Source organism: Dictyostelium discoideum (genome assembly GCF_000004695.1).
Source record: "Dictyostelium discoideum AX4 chromosome 3 chromosome, whole genome shotgun sequence".
Taxonomy (NCBI): Eukaryota; Evosea; class Eumycetozoa; order Dictyosteliales; family Dictyosteliaceae; genus Dictyostelium; species Dictyostelium discoideum.
The window spans coordinates 2,757,867-2,776,872 of NC_007089.4; the positions used below are offsets into that span (position 1 = coordinate 2,757,867).

Consider the following 19,006-nt stretch of genomic DNA (forward strand, 5'->3'; position numbering starts at 1 on the left):
TCTATAAATATATATATCCAAATATATATTTAGTCATATTAATTTCTTAAAAGATTTCAATCTTATTAAAATTCTTATTTAATTTAATAGAATTTGATTTCAGTAATTTCATTACTACCCCAAAAAAAAAAAAAATAATAATTATAACAAAAACCATTATTTTACAAAAAATAATCTATTTGTATTAAGAAATTAAATAACCTTTATAAATAAATAAATATTACAAATAAAATAACTTTTTTTTACTAAAAAATAAAAAAAAATCAAATAAAAAAATATTATTTATATAAAAAAAAAAAATAAAAATAAAAATTTTAAAATAAAAATAATTTATAATAATTAATAATAATAATAATAAAAAAACAATATCTAAAAATGGAAATGTTTACATTACTAAAAGATAGTTCAATTTCACCAACCCCATCTTCAACATCATCCTCAAGCTCATCTTCATCGTCAACATTTTTTAGTAATTGCAAAAGAAAATCAATCTCATCATCGTCATCACCATCAACAATGACAACGAAAACAATGAATATTTTACCAGCAAATAAAAAATTACCTGCACTTCAAATTGTTCCAGATAAAGATAATTGTGAAAATGAAAGTGATCAAGAAATTGAATTAAATAAATGTAATAAAAAATTAAAACTAACTTCGCCACCACCATCAGAACAACAACAACAACAACAACAACAACAACCAGAAGTAAGCAAAAGCCAACCAATAGATAATTTTAAAATGTATAAAGAAATCCAAGAGAAACACGTAAAAGAATGGGATTGGAAAGCTGCTGCACAAGTTCACTATTCCGATAATGTTCACTCAAAATTCTTAAAACCATCAACTAAATCAACCAATAAATCAACCAATAAATCATCATCATCATCATCATCAAAATCACAAACCTCAATTACAACAGCAGTATCAACAACAATAGCATCAACAACACCAATTTTAGAACAAACAGTTATAGATGCAGGTCAAAAAAATGTTGGTCAAATGGTATGTAGTAAATGTAAAATGCTTTATTCATATGGCTCTAAAGAAGATGAAGCGGCACATCAATCATTTTGTAATGGCAATATTCAACAACAAAAAGTGATAATCAAGAATTGGCAATCCATGAAAATTGTAAACACTTTCCCCAATGGTCGATCCATTATCGTAGTTACAAAAGACAACATTTCAAACAACTCTGCACTATCTTCAAAAATTAATCTATTAAAAGAAATTATAAATATTGAATTAGGCTATGCATCACCATCACCATCACCATCATCAAATGTACATAATAATAATAAAAATAAAAATGATAATGATAATGATAATGATAATGATGATGATGATAATGAAGAGAAGTTATTTTTATATTTGGATTCAAATGGTAGAGTTTTGGGTTGTTTAATTGCAGAAAGAGTTGAAAAAGGTTACAAGATTGAAAGTTCTTCACCAACAATACAATGTTCAAAAGTACCAACAAAGATTCTATGTGGAATTAATCGTATTTGGGTTTTGCCATCATCAAGAAAACGTGGAATCGCTTCAAAACTAATGGAATCTTTAGCTTCGAATATGTATTATTGCTATCATTTAAAGAAACATGAAATTGCAACAACTCAACCTTCAACAACTGGTCTTTTATTCTTTAATAATTATTTTAAAACAAATCAATTTTTATTATATAATATTAATCAATAAAATTTATTTTTAAAAATTTATTTCTTTATTATTGTTGTTGTTGACTTAATTGTCTTTGAACTAATTTATAATATAAACCTTTATGATTCATTAATTCATTATGGTTACCAAATTCTGCAATTTTACCATGAGAAAGTACACCAATTAAATCTGCATTTTGAACTGTACTTAAACGATGGGCAATTACTAATGTTGTACGTCCTTTCATTAAATTATCAAGCTAAATTAAGAAAAAGAGAGAGAGATATTAATTAGTATATATATATATATATAAAAGTGAGGAGGAGGATTGAGGAATAAAAAAAAAAAAAAATTCATACAGCAGTTTGAACTAATAATTCTGATTGACTATCTAACGCACTTGTTGCTTCACTAAAATATATATATTATTAGAAATTTGATTAAATAATAATAATAATTAATAATAAATAATTTTTATAATTACTCTAAAATGATAATTTGTGGATTTTTTAAAATTGCACGTGCAATTGCAATACGTTGTTTTTGACCACCGGATAATTGAACACCACGTTCACCAACTATAGTTTCATAACCTTTTGGAAAGTTTGAAATGAATTGATGAGCATTTGCAAGTTTAGCAGCTTCAATGATTTCATCTTCAGTTGCATTTGGATTACCATAACGTAAATTTTCAAGAATTGTTGTTGCGAATAATGATGGTTCTTGACTAACGATACCAATACGAGAACGTAACCATTTTGCATTCAATTGTTTAATTGAATAACCGTCAATGGTAATATCACCATTTGAAATATCATAGAAACGTTCTAATAAACCAGCGATTGTTGATTTACCACCACCACTTGAGCCTGCCAATGCTACAACTTGGCCAGGTTTTAAAGTTAAATTCAATCCATTCAATACATGAACATGTGGACGTGTTGGGTATTTGAAATCTACATTAATGAATTTAATCTCACCTTTTAATTCCCTCAATTTGAAACCCTGATTTGAATTAATCAATGGTACACGATTGATTAATTCAGTGATTCTTTGCATGCCACCCATTGCACTCATAATTTGGGTGAATAGAATTGAAAGTTGGGAGAATGAACTCTGCATATTCATAGTGTGAATGATGAACGATGTCAATTGGCCACCTGTCATCTCACCACGTGATACCAATGTGCCACCATACCAATACACTAAAAGACTGACACTGTTCAATGCCAATGATGTAACACCTTGGAAAATACCAATTTGCACACCAGACTCTGTAGACAATGCCAATGAATGTTGATTTTTTTCTATGAATCTCTCACTTTCATAATGCTGATTTGAAAATGCTTGAACCGTTCTAATATTACCAATAGCCTCCTCTGCAACGATTGTAGATTGTGCTTGTGCTCTTTGCGATCTAACACTTAGACTCTTTAACCAACCTGCGTAAAATGTACCAACGCTAACCATCGTTGGTAAAATTGTCATCATACCTAATGAAAGTTTTGGTGATATTAAAATCAATGAAATCACACCACCAACAATCTGACCAAAACTCTTAACACCCAACGACACAGAATGCTTCAATGCCGATCTCACCAACTGTACATCACTTGAAAGTCTATTAATTAAATCACCCGTTGAATTCTGGTCGAAAAACCCAATCTCCTGCTCCAACATTGCTCCAAACAAAGTCGATCTTAATCTTGCTGAATATCTCTCACATGCCACTGATATCATGGTAGAATAAAGGAAATTCAAGCCTGCCTGAGCCAATAGAATGAATATTGCCTGTATGGCAGGCCCCTGCAAAGAATCACCATTCTTTGTACAATCAATTAAAACTCCAAAAACTTTTGGAATTTGTAATCCAACCCAACTTGAAAAAAATGCTGTAATTATACCGAATCCGAATAACCAAATATCATTACCAATAGTTTTAAAAAATAATTTAAATGAACTAATCTTTTTAATACCATCATCTTCATCGCTTTCTTCTATTATATTATCATCCTTTGCACTATCTTTTAATTCTACAATAATTTCATTTGGTATTTTATCGTATGGGTCATTTAATATAGTTTCTTTATCAATTTCATTTTCACAAAATACAATCCCAATTTTATTATCATAAATTTTAAATATTACAAATGTTCCAACTATAATAAATAAAATATCTTTTATTCTTTTAATTTCAAATGAATTTTCAAATTTTTTATAAAAACTTTCATTATTATTATTATTATTTTTATTATTATAATTATTATTATTATTATTGCCACTATTTGATGATGAAGAATAATTTCTCTTATTTACATTATATTTATTATTATTATTATTATTATTACATATTTCTAAAATTTTATTTGAATTTATAAAATAATTTGATGATGAATCTTTAAATTTATTTAAAATATTTTTATTGATATTATTATAATTGTTTGATTTTTGTATTATTGATTTTGGATTTAATTTATTAATAAATGATGTTGTATTTTTTATATTAATTGGTTTGATTAAACAACATCTTAATAATGAATTCATTAGATTCACTGTATTTCTATTTTTTTTTTTTTATAAAAATAGAAATTATCAAACCTTTCCTTTTGTAGTGTTAAAATAAATAAATGAAAAAAAAAAAAAAAAAAAAAAAAAATTAAAAAAATCTTTTCACACAACAAAAATTTCGTTTTTCATTTTTTTTTTTTTTTTTTTTTTTTTTTTTTCCAATCCACAATTAATATTAAGATAATAATAATGAGTATTATAAATAATGAAGTACCAAATAATAAAATATTATTAAAAAGGATAACAGTTGATCCAAATGATAAAGAACAAATTGAAAATTTTAATAAAAATTTTATAACAAATCATGTTTTTAATCAAAAAGTTGAAATTATATTACCAATTAAAAAAGGAGCAAATGAAGAAGTAGAAGAAGATAATAATAATGAAAGTGATAAAAAATCACAACAAAAACCAAAAGCAAAAGGTAGTTTATTATCACAAGCATCATCATCATATTTATTAGTTGAAGGTGAATTTACAAGTTTATTTCAAGAACAATCAATTACACCATTACCATCATCATCAAATAATAAATCATTAGATGGAATTAATACAAAACAATTATATTATCAAATTGAAACAACATTAGATTTATTATTATCACATGAATTTATTGATAAATATATAAAGAATGGTGGATTTTATGCAATTTCACAATTGAATTTCATAGATTCTGGTAATGTTGTAGCATTTTTACCAAATTCAAAAATAATATTAAATGTTGATAAAGAAACCTATCAAGAATTAGGTTTACTTGGTAAATCTTCAGTTTTTAAGAATTTACAAAGATACATCATCACATTGGATATGACAAGTAAAGAATATCAACGTGGTTCAAAATCATATACTCGTTTAATTTGGTCATTAAAAGATAGACTATCATCAATCAATTTAATTTGTTTTTATCAAAAACTAAACTCAACCCAATTACAATCAATTGATTTCCCTCAAGGTGTTAAAGTTTTACCATCATATAATCAACCAACTCAAGAAATTCTAAATTTACGTTTACCAACTTTAAATATAATAAATGAAAATTTAAATATAAATAATAGCAATAATGATATAAAAATGATTTATAATGATTTTATAAATGAATGGGTTGAAGTTTTAGGATTTGCAAGTTTAGGTATAAATTTAAATCAAGTTAAAGATTTTGAAATTGGTAATTCGTTATTATCACAATGTCCAATAGCAACAAAATGTTTAAAGGCAACTCAAAAAGGTTTGGTTTCAAATAGTTTTATTTTAGAATTGATCGAAAAAATTAAATTAATGCTTTCAAAAGGTTTAATTGAATATGGTGTTTTAAATATTTATGGTTTCGCTGATACTCCAATCTCTTGGAATTCAATTGAACATAATTTTCTATATGGTGGTGAAAATGATCAATCACTTTTAATTTTACCAAATAATAAATTCATTTCTTCAAATTTAATTGGTACTTATGATTATTATTGTTAAAAAAATAAAAAATAAAAAATAAAAAAAAAAAAAAAAAGATAATAATAATATTATTTCAATTCTATTTTTAAATTTTTCATTTTTTTTTATTTTTTTTTTAATTATTTTTTTTTAATTTTTTTTTTTGATTTTTGAAATTTTTTGAAAAAGAAAAAAAAAAAATAACCCATAAATCAAATTTAAAAAGTGGTATAATTAAAAATGAAAACTTTTTAACTTAACAATTCATACTTACCTGTCAATATTAATATGTGATCACAAAGGCATATTAATTGCATGAATTTCAGACCATTGCACACCGGTTTGGTTTGTGTATGATTCTCAATTACGAGAATTCAATTGACCAATTTGTGGTAGCTGTGGTCGTTGCGTATTACGCACCTCCACTTACCTCCTCCCATTTAATTTAATGAAAAAATAAAACTTATATGTTTATAAAAAATAAATTATTATTGATTTTTAAATAATAATAAAATATTATAAAAATTAATAATTAATAATTTATTATTTTTTTGTTTTGTCTTTTAATTATTATTTAAATTTTTTATTTTTTTTATTTTTTATTTTTTTATTTTTATTTTAATTCAAAACAAAAAATAACAAATGTTTGTTTTAAAGTATTATCTTAATAATAAAATATAAAAAAAAATAAAAAATAAATAAATAAAAAATAAAAAATAAAAAATGTGACACTTTAAAAAATAATGATTGACAAAAAAGATTTTTGAAATTATAATAAATCATTAGATGATCTAATTTATTTCTTTTTTTTTTCCATAATTTTCTAACCCAAATTTCCCTTTTTTTTTTTTATTTTTATCATTTTGCGATTTCTATTGGGGAAATATTTAATTTTTTTTTTTTTTAAAAAAAATATCCAAAAAAACTTTTTTTTTTTTTTTTTTTTTTTTTTTTTTGGCGACTTTTTTTTTTTTTTTTTTGAATTTTTTTTTTTTTTTTTTTTTTTTTTTTAATTTTTTTTTTTTTTTTTATGTTTGTGGTCAAAACCATCATAAACAATTTAAAATTTCAACCATTAACCATATCAAAAAATAAAAAAAATAATAATTTTAATAACAATAGGTAATATAAATTTTTTTTAATTTTTTTTTTTTTTTTTTTTTTTTTTATATTAAAATAAATGGAGTCATCATCAATGACGACAAATAATAATAATAATAATTCAACAATATCACCATCATCATCAACTACATCAATATCAACAAGTAAAAATAATGATTTTTTAACATTACATAAAGCATATATTGATGAATGGTTAATGGTTAGTTTTTTACCAATATTAAAGACAACTTATGATGGAGAGAATAATTTCTATGATATCTCCAATTTGAATATAAAGAATGTAAACCAAAGAAATATACCATTCTCTGAACAATTATTTGCATTAGATCGTCAATTTCAAAATTTAATTAATCAATGGGAAAAGTTATCAAGATCAGATCAACAACGTGCAGCAAAGATTGAAAGTTATCAACAATCATTCTACACATTCATCGACCGAATTAAATCAACACTCGAGAAAACCATGGTGGAATTAGGTGGTTCTTTAGAGGACTCCAATTTCTTAGCGGCAGCAATCTCGTTGAAAGAGAAACAGTCCAAGAATAAACGATTGACCATTATGGCAAGATCACGTATATCACCTGGTGGCACCTCTTCAACTCAGTATCAACATCAAATGCATCTAACTGGTCCGATCTCAATAGTCTGGAATGAGATATTAATAATCATCACTCGTAAAGTTAATGAGGAGGTCGTCAGATTACAAACTGAAAATATAAATAACAATATCAAAAATATCAATAACTCTGAATTCAATATCACCAATGACATCTATCAATTCAATAATAATAATTTAACACAAGCAAATAAACTTGAAATTAATAATCAAAGACAAAAACTATATCAACAAGCTTTATCAAATATAGTACCAATGTTATTCGAATGGAGAATTATGATGGCAAATGCTCAAAAAGTTATAAGTGAAGAGAAAAGATTTAAAGTTAATCCATTCATACCAACTACTGTTTATGATCATAATTCTTCATCTTTTATTTCTGCTCCAATTTTAATTAGTACAACCAATAAAACTGCAACAACACTTTTAAATAATTTAAATAATAATAATATTATTAATAATAATAATAATAATAATAATAATAATAATAATAATAATAATAATAATAATAATAATAATAATAATAATAATAGTAGTAGTAATAGTAATAATAACAATAACTCACCAATTTCAAATTCACCTTCTTCATCTTCACCTTCACCTTCTTCACCAACTTTAACGAATAGGCCAAGTTTTATAAATTATGATAATCAAAATAATGAAAATAATATAAATAATAATAATAATAATGAAAATAATATAGGCAATAATAATATAAATAATAATAATAGTAATGAAAATAGTGATAATAAATTTAGCGAAGAAATTAATATATCATCATCACCACCCGGAACTAGTGGTATGACAAATAGTACAAGTAATTTACCAACTATAGCATCACCAACATCTTGGACTAAAGCTGTAAAAAGACCTGCTATGAGTAGTTCAGGTGGAAATATACCAATTTTAAATAATTTAGGTACATCATTAAATAATAATAATAATAATAAACAAATTCAAGATAATAATAATAATAATTTAAATACTATAAACGCAAATAGTAATGGTAATAATAACAATAGTTCAAATAATGTAAATAGTGAAAATAATAATATACCAACAGGTGGTATAATTAAACAAGGATGGATGAAAAAGAGAGGAACTAAAAATAAATCATGGAAAAAGAGATACTTTATTTTAGATATGAAAAAAACACTTAGATATTATAAGGATAATAGTAAAATTCCACATGGTAACAATAGTAATAATAGTGGTGGTGGTAGTAGCAGTAATAATAATAATTGTAATAGTGGTAATAATAATAATGGATTAAATGGTGGGAGTGGTAAAGGTGATCAAGTCAATGGTAATAATATCTCATTACCAATTGGCAATAACCCTCATTTCCATAGTAGTAGTGGTAGTGGAATTCCAACTACATCACCATCAATGTCCTCCTCCTCAACCTCATTAGAAAATAATGATATCCTAAGTAGTTTCGATCATTTGAAATATAAAGGTTCAATTGATCTATATACATCTTTGGTTGTTGCAATTAAACCAAGCACATTTAATGTAAATATAAACAATAGTGGTAGTTTTAAAGAAGATAATAATAGTTATTTTGGTATGGATATTATTACACCAAGTAGAACATGGAACTTTTGTTGTGAATCTTCAAAGTCAATGGAAGATTGGTTAATAGTTTTAAAAAGTGCAAACAAATAATAATAATAATAATAATAATAATAACAATAAATAATAAAATAAAATAAATAAAAAAATAAATTATTGAATAAAATTAAATTATCAAAACTCTTAACTTATTCTTTTATTTTTATTATTTGTTTTTTATTTTTTATTATTATTATTATTATTATTATTTTTTTTTAGTGAAATTCAATATATATTCCATCGCAAATTAAGATATTGATTTTACAGTTCATTGATAAAAATGTGATGGTGATATTTTTTTTTTTTTTTTTTGGATAATTTATTTTCTTTTTATTATTATTATTATTGTTGTTGGTTAAATATATACAATCACACGCTTAGGTGTAATTATGAGTTCGCTATCTTTTTTTTATTTTTTTTTGTTTGGTCGTAATGTTAATTTTTTTTTTTTTTTTTTTAAATAAAATTTATTTCTTTTGAGATTCCATTAAAACATCTAATCTTCTTTGTTTCTTTGCTGCTTTTTTTGCATCTACTTCTTCTTTTGATAATTGGAAACAATGACGTGAAACGTATGGTTTTAACTATAGTAAAATAATAATAATAATTTTAAAGATTAGTAATGACCCTAAAAATAGATATTTTTTCTAATTGAATTGATTTGCGATTACTATTATTGTTATTATTAATATCATACTTCTGATGGAGTTTCTGAATAATAATTTGCTGGTACGTGAATGGTTAAAGCTTTCTTTGGATCAACGATCCATCTATTGATTGAGGAAGAATGACCAGTACCACGGACACCTCTACCTTTATAATAATTTTTATTACCCATCTTTGGGGTTAAATAACCTAAAATTCTATGAAATACCATCTTTTATTTGTTTGATTATAAATGATATTTGAAGATATATAATAAAAAAAAAAAAAAAAAATGAAAAAAGCAGAAAAAAAAATCAATTTGAAAAAAAAATTCGAAAAAAAAAAAATAAAAAAAAAAATAAATTCGAAAAAAAAAAAATAAAAAAAAATATAATTTACATTTTATAAAAGTATGCAAAAAATAAAATTAATTATGTTTTGATCAAAAAATTAATTATTTAAAATAAAAAAAAAAAAAATTTTTTTATACATTTTATTTTTTAAACAATTCTTTTATTATTATTATTATTATTATTTAATTAAATTTGTTTTGAAATGTCATTTTATTTGAAATATTCTAAGGTTTTTTTTTTTTGAAAAGCTTGGGGAATGATATGGTCATCTTTTTTCGTAATGTCATAGTGCATAGATAAATCTTTCCTTTCTCTGACACTAGATTAATATTGATCATTTTTATTTCCCTTTGGATATGATAGTAATGATATGAACATTAACTTTTCTAAATGATATAGTGCATAGATAAATCTTTCCTTTCTCTACCATTAGATTGGTTAGGATACATATCATCATATTACTTCATTTTCTTTTTTCTATATTATTTAAAATTAAAATTAGAATATTTATTTATTTATTTATTGTTTTATTTACTTATTTATTTATTTTTTTAATTTAATTTTTTTTACCTTTTTACCTTTTTTCTCTTTAATTCTACCCTAAATCTTTAATTTTCTTTGTTTTGAAATAATACTATTTCACTTTATTTATTTTAATACTTTAGTTTGGAATGAAAAAAAAAAAAAAAAGATCAATTTATACTCTGAAAATTTTTTATTATTTCCGATAAAAAATTATTTAGATTTGCCCTAATTAGGAATTTTGCTTTTTTTTGATTGATCAATCAAAAAAATTTCTAAAATGGCAATTAATTGATAATAAAAATGGTTAAATCGGGACAACTAATTTAATTTAATTTATTTTTTATATATTTTTTTATTGTTTTTATTCTCCCCTCAAATAATGTTTTTAATTATAAAAAAAAAAAAAAAAAAAAAAATGAATGTTCCACCAATAAAAAAGAAATATAAAATCGATCGCAAATAATTCCATATGCAAACAGTTATTTTTTTAAACTTTTTTTTTTTTTATTTTCCTAATTTTTTTTTTTAAGTTTGTAAATTTTACAAATCAATCAAAAATGAAGCTATTTTATTATTATTATTATTATTATTATTATTATTATTATTATTATTATTATTATTATTATTATTATTATTATTATTATTATTATTATTATTATTATTATTATTTTGATTAATTTTTTTTATTATTTTGATTAATTTTTTTTATTATTTTATTATTATTATTATTATTATTATTTTTATTATTATTATTATTATTATTATTATTATTATTATTATTATTATTATTATTATTATTATTATTATTATTATTATTATTATTATTATTATTATTTTTATTATTATTATTTTTATTATTATTATTTTTTATTATTATTTACAAATTAATCAAAAACAGAATCTTCAGCTATTTTATTAGTATTATTATCAATATTAATAGTATTAATATTATTTGATTGATTATTTTGATTAATTATATCTTCAAGATACCAATTTTTATCTTTATCAAATCTTAATAAAGTTGAATGATATTTTAAAAGTGAAATACGATGACCAACACTAATGATGGTTATTCCTAATTCTTTAGCAACAGAATAAACACGTTCTTCAAGTGATTGAGGAATTGAACTTGTAGATTCATCCATTAAAGCGAATTTAGGTTTATGATAGATTAATCTAATAATTGCAATTAATTGTTGTTCACCTGGTGATAATTGATTTAACCAATTATGAGTGAGATCATTAACTTGAGCACTCTTTTTAATGAATCTTTCACGATCTAATAAATAATCGATATCAAATCTTTGGAATAATTCTCTCATTATTGATTTTGGAATTCTTTTTTGTTTTTTACTAAATGGATATAGAATTTGTTCTTCTAAAGTACCAAATATTAAATATGGTTGTTGTGGTAAGAAAAACATATCTTCATTCTCTGGTCTATTGATACTACCTTTAAAAAATGGCCATAATCCATTAATAATTCTAATTAATGATGATTTACCTGAACCACTTGGTCCCATTATTAATAAATTATTTCCTTTTTTAATACATATTGAAATTTCTTTTTATTATTATTATTATTTTTAAATTATAAAAAAATGATTAGTAATTCTCTTTTCTTAATTTTATTATTTATTTTTTTTTTTAAAAAAAAGTGGATTATTATATAATTACTTTCATATAATTGAGTTCCTTTTGGAGTAAAATAGGTAACATCGTCCAATGTAATACTTTCACCTTCATTTAAAGATATATGTCTAAAATCAGTATTAATAGAAGTATCTCTATTATTAATAATTAGAGAATTGGGTAATGATTTGGTTTTATCTTTTTCATTTAATTTAGTGATCTCTATATCTAATGAAGTATCACCCATAACTTTTTTACAAACTTCAATCATTGTTGAAATACGTGATATATAACCAGATAAATCTGAGATACTTTGAGAAACATTAATATATTGACTAAATCCACTTGCTAACATAATACAATTATATGATTGCTTTTTTTTTTTTTTTTTTTTTTATTTAATTTAATGATTATTAATAATTTTCTTTTATTTTTTTTATTTAATCTTAATATTACTACTTACAACTGTTACTTGGGCAGGTTCTAATGCAGCTTTAGAACTTAAAAAGAATACTGGAATTGATATTATAAAATAATTTATAAGTGGACTAAAAAATGTAAACATATCAGATGTTGCTAAAAAAAAAATAAAAATTAATAAATAAATAAAAAATAAAAAATAATAATTAATAATTATTATTTATTTATCACAATAATAGTTAAATAAAAAACTTACTATTTAAACCAAATTGCCAAAAAATTACTCTCTTTTTATTTTTTAATAAAGCTTCAAACTGTTGTTTTGCTTGTTCTTCCTCAACTAATAATTCTTCATTTTTTATATTTTTATTTGATCTTTTTAATAAAGCACTTCTTTTATTTTTTGAATTTTTATTTTTTCTATTAATAATCTTTGTTTTATCAGTGTATTCATCAGATTCTTCACCATCATCGTGATGATGATGATAATGATGATCATCATCATAATAATCCAAATTATCAACACTAGTGGTACTTTTTTTTTGTTGCTTTTCTTTTGATAAATTATAGAGTGCAATTGATTCAGAGAAATTTCTAATTCTTTGATGAAGGTATCTAAAATCACCTTCTAATTTATCTTGAAGATAATTAATTGATACCATTGGTGACATTACTAATTTATTGATGAAATAACCTAAAAAGAAATAACCATAAACAATCAACGGGGCATACCAATCAATAGTAGTATAACATAAATATGTATAATAAACCACTACCATTGGACCAGTGATACATTGAGATACAATTGATGATAATAGTGTTGTAAAATTATCAATATCAGATGTTATACGTTGATCTGGATTATCAATTCTATCATCAAATGCTAATATCTTGTAGAATAATGATTTTTTGAAATAAACATTTTGAATGTATAAACATAAAGTTTTCCTCCAATTCCATGCCATTATACTAACGATGAATTTAATGATTGCATCAAATAATGCACTACCACCAATTGCAAAACAACCTTTAATCAATGATGATACGAATAAAAATTTATCTCCACTTGTTAATGATCCATAAATGTTTGATAATAAAATACCTGTGAATTTTGAAATATAAGTTTGTGAAACTCCACTACCAAATAATAATAAAAATAATAATAATGGAATCACTGGTTTTTCATATAATATTATCACAATTTTTATAAATCTCTTAAATAATGCCCAATCAAATTTATTTTCTTTAATTTTCTTTAACATTTCATCAGTTTGATTAAAATTAAGTTTTGATTTTACTTCTTCATCTGAACTACTACCACTACTACTGCTACTACTGCTACTACTATTTAGTGTTTCTGTTATATTATTAACATTATTTTTTTTCATATTTTTATAAAAATTTAATTTTTAACCATACAAGGTATAAAAAAAAAAAAAAAAGAAAAATGATATTATGCTATAGATAGTTTTGTTTGTGGGTTATTTCTATTTTTAATTTGTTTCGAAAAAAAAATAAAAAATAAAAATTAAAAAATAAAAAAAGTAAAAAAATAAAAATGAATTGTTTTATTTTGAAAATAAATGAAAAATTAAAAAAAAATAAAATTAAAAAATAAATATCTTAAATCGGAAAGATTTTGTTTTTGATTGATCAATCAAAAACAGAATCCTCAGCTATTTTATTTGTATTATTATTATTATTATTATTAATATTATTTGATTGATTGTTTTGATTAATTATATCTTCAAGGTACCAATTTTTATCTTTATCAAATCTTAATAAAGTTGAATGATATTTTAAAAGTGAAATACGATGACCAACACTAATGATTGTTATTCCTAATTCTTTTGCAACATAGTAAACACGTTCTTCAAGTGATTGAGGAATTGAACTTGTAGATTCATCCATTAAAGCGAATTTAGGTTTATGATAGATTAATCTAATAATTGCAATTAATTGTTGTTCACCTGGTGATAATTGATTTAACCAATTATGAGTGAGATCATTAACTTGAGCACTCTTTTTAATGAATCTTTCACGATCTAATAAATAATCAATTTCAAATCTTTGGAATAATTCTCTCATTATTGATTTTGGAATTCTTTTTTGTTTTTTACTAAATGGATATAGAATTTGTTCTTCTAAAGTACCAAATATTAAATATGGTTGTTGTGGTAAGAAAAACATATCACCATTCTCTGGTCTATCAATACTACCTTTAAAAAATGGCCATAATCCATTAATAATTCTAATTAATGATGATTTACCTGAACCACTTGGTCCCATTATTAATAAATTATTTCCTCTTTTAACATTAATTGAAATTTCTATAAAATGGTTTTTAAAAAAAAAAAAAGTAAATTAATTAGTTATTATTATTAATTTTTTTTTTTTTTTTTTTTTTTTTTTTTTAATAATTACTAGAATATAATTGATTTCCTTTTGGTGTAAAATAAGTAACATCATCTAATGTAATACTATCACCATTATTTAAAGATATATTACCAGATGAGCCAGTATTGATAATGGCATCATTATTGTGTGTTTGTGCTACCTTTTCATTTAATTTGGTGATATCAGCATCTAAAGAAACATCTTCCATAATTTTTTTACATACTTCAATCATTGATGAAATACGTGAAATATAACCAGATAAATCTGAAATACTTTGAGAAACATTAATATATTGACTAAATCCACTGGCCAACATAATACAATTATATGATTGCTAATTGATTAAAAAAAAAAAATTAATTAACTTTTTTAAATAATTAAGATATATATTATTAATATAACTACTTACAACTGTAACATCACCAGGTTGTAATACAGATTTATTATTTAAAAAGAATACTGGTATTGCAATAATAAAATAATTTGCTATTGGACTTAAGTATGTAAATAAATCAGATGTTGCTTTTTTAAAAAATAATAAATAGGTTAATATAAAAAAAAAAAGAAATTTATCTTTATAATTATAATAATAAAAAAAAATAAAAAAAGAAACTTACTATTTAAACCAAGTTGCCAAAAAATTACTCTTTTTTTATTTTTTAATAAAGCTTCAAATTGAATTTTAGCTTGTTCTTCTTCAACTAATAATTCTTCTTTTTGATCATTTGAATCACCTGATAATTTATCAATAAAGTCATTAATTTTCTTTGATGTTGAATTTTTATTTTTATAATATTGAGAACCTTTATTCTTTTTTCTATTTATAATTGTTGTTGATTCATCACAAGATTGATCAGAATCATCAGATTCATATCCATGATCATAATCATTATTGTCAAATCTCTTTTCAGGATGTTGCTTTTCTTTTGATAAACTATAGAGTGCAATTGATTCAGAGAAATTTCTAATTCTTTGATGAAGTGACCTAAAATCACCTTCTAATTTATCTTGAAGATAATTAATTGATACCATTGGTGACATTACTAATTTATTAATGAGATAACCTAAAAAGAAGAAACCATAAACAATCAATGGAGCATACCAATCGATTGTAGTATAACATAAATATGTATAATAAACCACTACCATTGGACCAGTGATACATTGAGATACAATTGACGCTAATAGTGTTGTGAAATTATCAATATCAGATGTTATACGTTGATCTGGATTATCAATTCTATCATCAAATGCTAATATCTTGTAGAATAATGATTTTTTGAAATAAACATTTTGAATGTATAAACATAAAGTTTTCCTCCAATTCCATGCCATTATACTAACGATGAAATTAATGATTGCAGCCAACAATGCACTACCACCAATTGCAAAACCTGCTTTTAAAACTGATGATAAGAAAAAAACTTTATCACCACTTGTAAATGATGCATAAATATCTGCTAATAAAATACCTGTGAACTTTGAAACATAAGTTTGTGCAAATCCATTACCAAATAATATTAAAAATAAAGTTAATGGAATCACAGGTTTAGCATATAAAATTTTTATAATATTTATAAATCTCTTAAATAATGCCCAATCAAATTTATTTTCTTTAATTTTTTTTAATCTTTCATCATTTTGATTATAATTATTTTTTATTTTAATTTCTTCATCTGTATTATTAATATTATTATTATTATTTTTTACATTTGTAGTTTTCATCTTTATTTTTAATAATAATAAAAACAAATAATTGTATTATTTAAATTTTACTATTTTTAATAAAGATATGAAAAATAAAAAAAATGAAAATGAAACTAAAAATAAAAAAAAAAAATGAAAATAAGAAAAAAGTTTGTTTGGTCAGTGTTATTATTTTTTTCACACACTAATTTTTAATGATAATTTGTGAAAAAAAAAAAAAAAATCTGAATGATCATGAATATTTGCATTTAATTTGGTACTGAAAACTTGTGTATACAGTCAACAAGGAATTGTTTTTCGTTTTTTTTTTAAAATGAAAAATGGTAAAAACATTTTTTTTTTTTTTTTTTGGCAATGACTGTTTCAGATATTTTTAACTTTTCAAATTACTTTTTTTATAAATACCATAATAACTTCATCTTACCTAATTAAAAATAATTAATATTAATATATATTTTTTTAGATAATGAATCAACCATACAATTATTATCATAATCGTAATCATAATTAATTTCCTTTTTTTTTTTTTTTTAATTCTAAAAAAAGATTTTTATTTTTATTTGAATTTAATTTTCATGCGGTATGAGAATTTAAAGTTGGAATTAGAAATTAATTTGGATAGAGGAATGGATATACAAAAAAAAAAAAAAAAAAAGAAATTTAATAAAATACAGAATATTTCTTTAATAATTATTTTTTATTAATTTTATTTAATACTGATGCATTTAAATATTTAAAATTAAATTGAAAATTTCTTTTTTTTTTTTTTTTTGAAATTTAATTTGTTATTAACTGTTTTAAACTAATATATTGTATATACATTTTATGATTTTATTTTTATTATTATTAATTTTTTTTTTTTTTTTTTTGATATTAATTATCTTTTACTTCTTGTCATTAACAATACGATCCAATGTTGCTGTCAAATTGGTATCTTGGAATCTAAAACCGTAGTCCAATAATCTAAAAAATTTTATATTTGTTTTTTTTTTTTTTTTTTTTTTTTTTTTTTTTTTTTTTTTAAATTATTAATAAATAAAATTATATTATTATCATTATTATTATTATAATACATACTTTCTTGGTAATACTCTTTGACTAGATAAAACGGTTTCTTCAGACATATCTTTACCTAACAAATAACGTAATGGAGTTTCAGGTATCCAAAAGATAGTTGGTCTATTTAATACAGTTCCTAATGTTTTAGTGAATTCATAGTTTGTGGCTGGATTAATTGAGACTACATTAATTGGACCTTGGACTTGTTCATTTTCAATTGCAAACTTAATGACACCTATAGCATCTCTTAAACTAATCCATGGTAAATATTGTTTACCACTGCCAATAACGCCACCCAATCCAAATAAAAATGGATAATACATTGATCCCAACAATCCACCTGCTTTATCCATAACCAAACCAATTCTTAAATTTACAATTCTAGTTGGTTTAACTGATTGTGTACCGACACCACCAACACCACCACCAGCAACAACTTCAACTTCACCATTACTACTAATTGTTGAATTAGTATTTTGATTTAAAATTTGTTGATTATGTTTTCTAAGTGGGTCACAGCTTTGTTCCCATTTTTCAACGACGTCAGAAAAGAAACCACTACCTTTTGGAGAATATTCATCTACGGGATCATAAACATTACTACCATAATAGGTGCAACCAGATGCAGAAATGAATACTTTTGGTGGATTTGAAATTGAAGATAATGCTTCACATAAAGTGGTTGTACCTTTAGTTCTACTCTCCAAGATCTTTCTTTTCTTTTCTTCTGTCCAAATTCCTAATATATTCTCACCGGCTAAATGAATTACAACATCTGGTTGTAATGATTCTAATGATTCTTTATCAATGAATTGTTTATCTGGATTCCATTCAATTTCATACATTGACGTTGGTGTTTTTCTAACTAATTTATAAATTTCATATTTCGTATCAGTATTACTATTATTATCATTTCCTTCAGTTAATGTTTTGGTTAATGCATTTCCAATGAAACCACTTGCACCTGATATTAAAACTTTTTTAACATTTTGATTTTGATTTTGATTTTGATTCATTCTTGAAATTTTAGTATTTTTGTTATTATTATTATTATTATTATTAATACTATTATTGAAATTAATATTTGGTATTGCAAGACCAGTAATGCTGACACCTATTAAAACTGCTGCAAATCTTTTCATTATAAAAAAAAAAAAAAAAAGTAAAAAATTTTTATAGAAAAAAAAAAAATAAATTAAAAAAAAAATTGTGGGAAAAAATTAAATAAAAATTAAAATAAATAATTATTTAGTTTATGTGT

The 19,006-nt window shown here is 22.4% G+C and overlaps 8 protein-coding genes and 1 non-coding gene across 9 annotated transcripts; 4 read left to right on the forward strand and 5 right to left on the reverse strand.

Annotated features, from left to right (window-relative positions):
- Positions 1-375: 375 nt before the first annotated feature.
- On the forward strand, positions 376-1,701 carry eco1 (GCN5-related N-acetyltransferase; the record flags this gene model as incomplete). The annotated part of the gene is made up of 1 exon (XM_636333.1): positions 376-1,701. One exon carries the CDS (start codon positions 376-378, stop codon positions 1,699-1,701), a length of 1,326 nt encoding a protein of 441 aa, XP_641425.1.
- Positions 1,702-1,729: 28 nt separating this feature from the next.
- abcB4 (ABC transporter B family protein) lies at positions 1,730-4,206 on the reverse strand (the record flags this gene model as incomplete). Its single annotated transcript, XM_636334.1, has 3 exons — positions 1,730-1,921; positions 2,022-2,073; positions 2,147-4,206. The coding sequence occupies 3 exons, from the start codon at positions 4,204-4,206 to the stop codon at positions 1,730-1,732; spliced, it is 2,304 nt and encodes a 767-aa protein (XP_641426.1).
- Positions 4,207-4,419: 213 nt separating this feature from the next.
- drpp40 (RNase P protein subunit) lies at positions 4,420-5,694 on the forward strand (the record flags this gene model as incomplete). Its single annotated transcript, XM_636335.1, has 1 exon — positions 4,420-5,694. The coding sequence occupies one exon, from the start codon at positions 4,420-4,422 to the stop codon at positions 5,692-5,694; it is 1,275 nt and encodes a 424-aa protein (XP_641427.1).
- A 227-nt stretch (positions 5,695-5,921) lies between these two features.
- On the forward strand, positions 5,922-6,082 carry rnu1a. Its single transcript has one exon. It is a non-coding gene (small nuclear RNA).
- A 753-nt stretch (positions 6,083-6,835) lies between these two features.
- DDB_G0280015 (hypothetical protein) lies at positions 6,836-9,061 on the forward strand (the record flags this gene model as incomplete). The annotated part of the gene is made up of 1 exon (XM_636336.1): positions 6,836-9,061. One exon carries the CDS (start codon positions 6,836-6,838, stop codon positions 9,059-9,061), a length of 2,226 nt encoding a protein of 741 aa, XP_641428.1.
- Positions 9,062-9,474: 413 nt separating this feature from the next.
- On the reverse strand, positions 9,475-9,884 carry DDB_G0279963 (hypothetical protein; the record flags this gene model as incomplete). Its single annotated transcript, XM_636337.1, has 2 exons — positions 9,475-9,591; positions 9,705-9,884. 2 exons carry the CDS (start codon positions 9,882-9,884, stop codon positions 9,475-9,477), a joined length of 297 nt encoding a protein of 98 aa, XP_641429.1.
- Positions 9,885-11,414: 1,530 nt separating this feature from the next.
- Positions 11,415-13,970, reverse strand: abcD3 (ABC transporter D family protein; the record flags this gene model as incomplete). The annotated part of the gene is made up of 4 exons (XM_636338.1): positions 11,415-12,094; positions 12,208-12,535; positions 12,626-12,738; positions 12,839-13,970. The coding sequence occupies 4 exons, from the start codon at positions 13,968-13,970 to the stop codon at positions 11,415-11,417; spliced, it is 2,253 nt and encodes a 750-aa protein (XP_641430.1).
- Positions 13,971-14,235: 265 nt separating this feature from the next.
- Positions 14,236-16,704, reverse strand: abcD1 (ABC transporter D family protein; the record flags this gene model as incomplete). Its single annotated transcript, XM_636339.1, has 4 exons — positions 14,236-14,912; positions 15,007-15,313; positions 15,389-15,501; positions 15,597-16,704. The coding sequence occupies 4 exons, from the start codon at positions 16,702-16,704 to the stop codon at positions 14,236-14,238; spliced, it is 2,205 nt and encodes a 734-aa protein (XP_641431.1).
- An 866-nt stretch (positions 16,705-17,570) lies between these two features.
- On the reverse strand, positions 17,571-18,887 carry DDB_G0279965 (NAD-dependent epimerase/dehydratase family protein; the record flags this gene model as incomplete). Its single annotated transcript, XM_636340.2, has 2 exons — positions 17,571-17,649; positions 17,764-18,887. The coding sequence occupies 2 exons, from the start codon at positions 18,885-18,887 to the stop codon at positions 17,571-17,573; spliced, it is 1,203 nt and encodes a 400-aa protein (XP_641432.2).
- Positions 18,888-19,006: the final 119 nt, after the last annotated feature.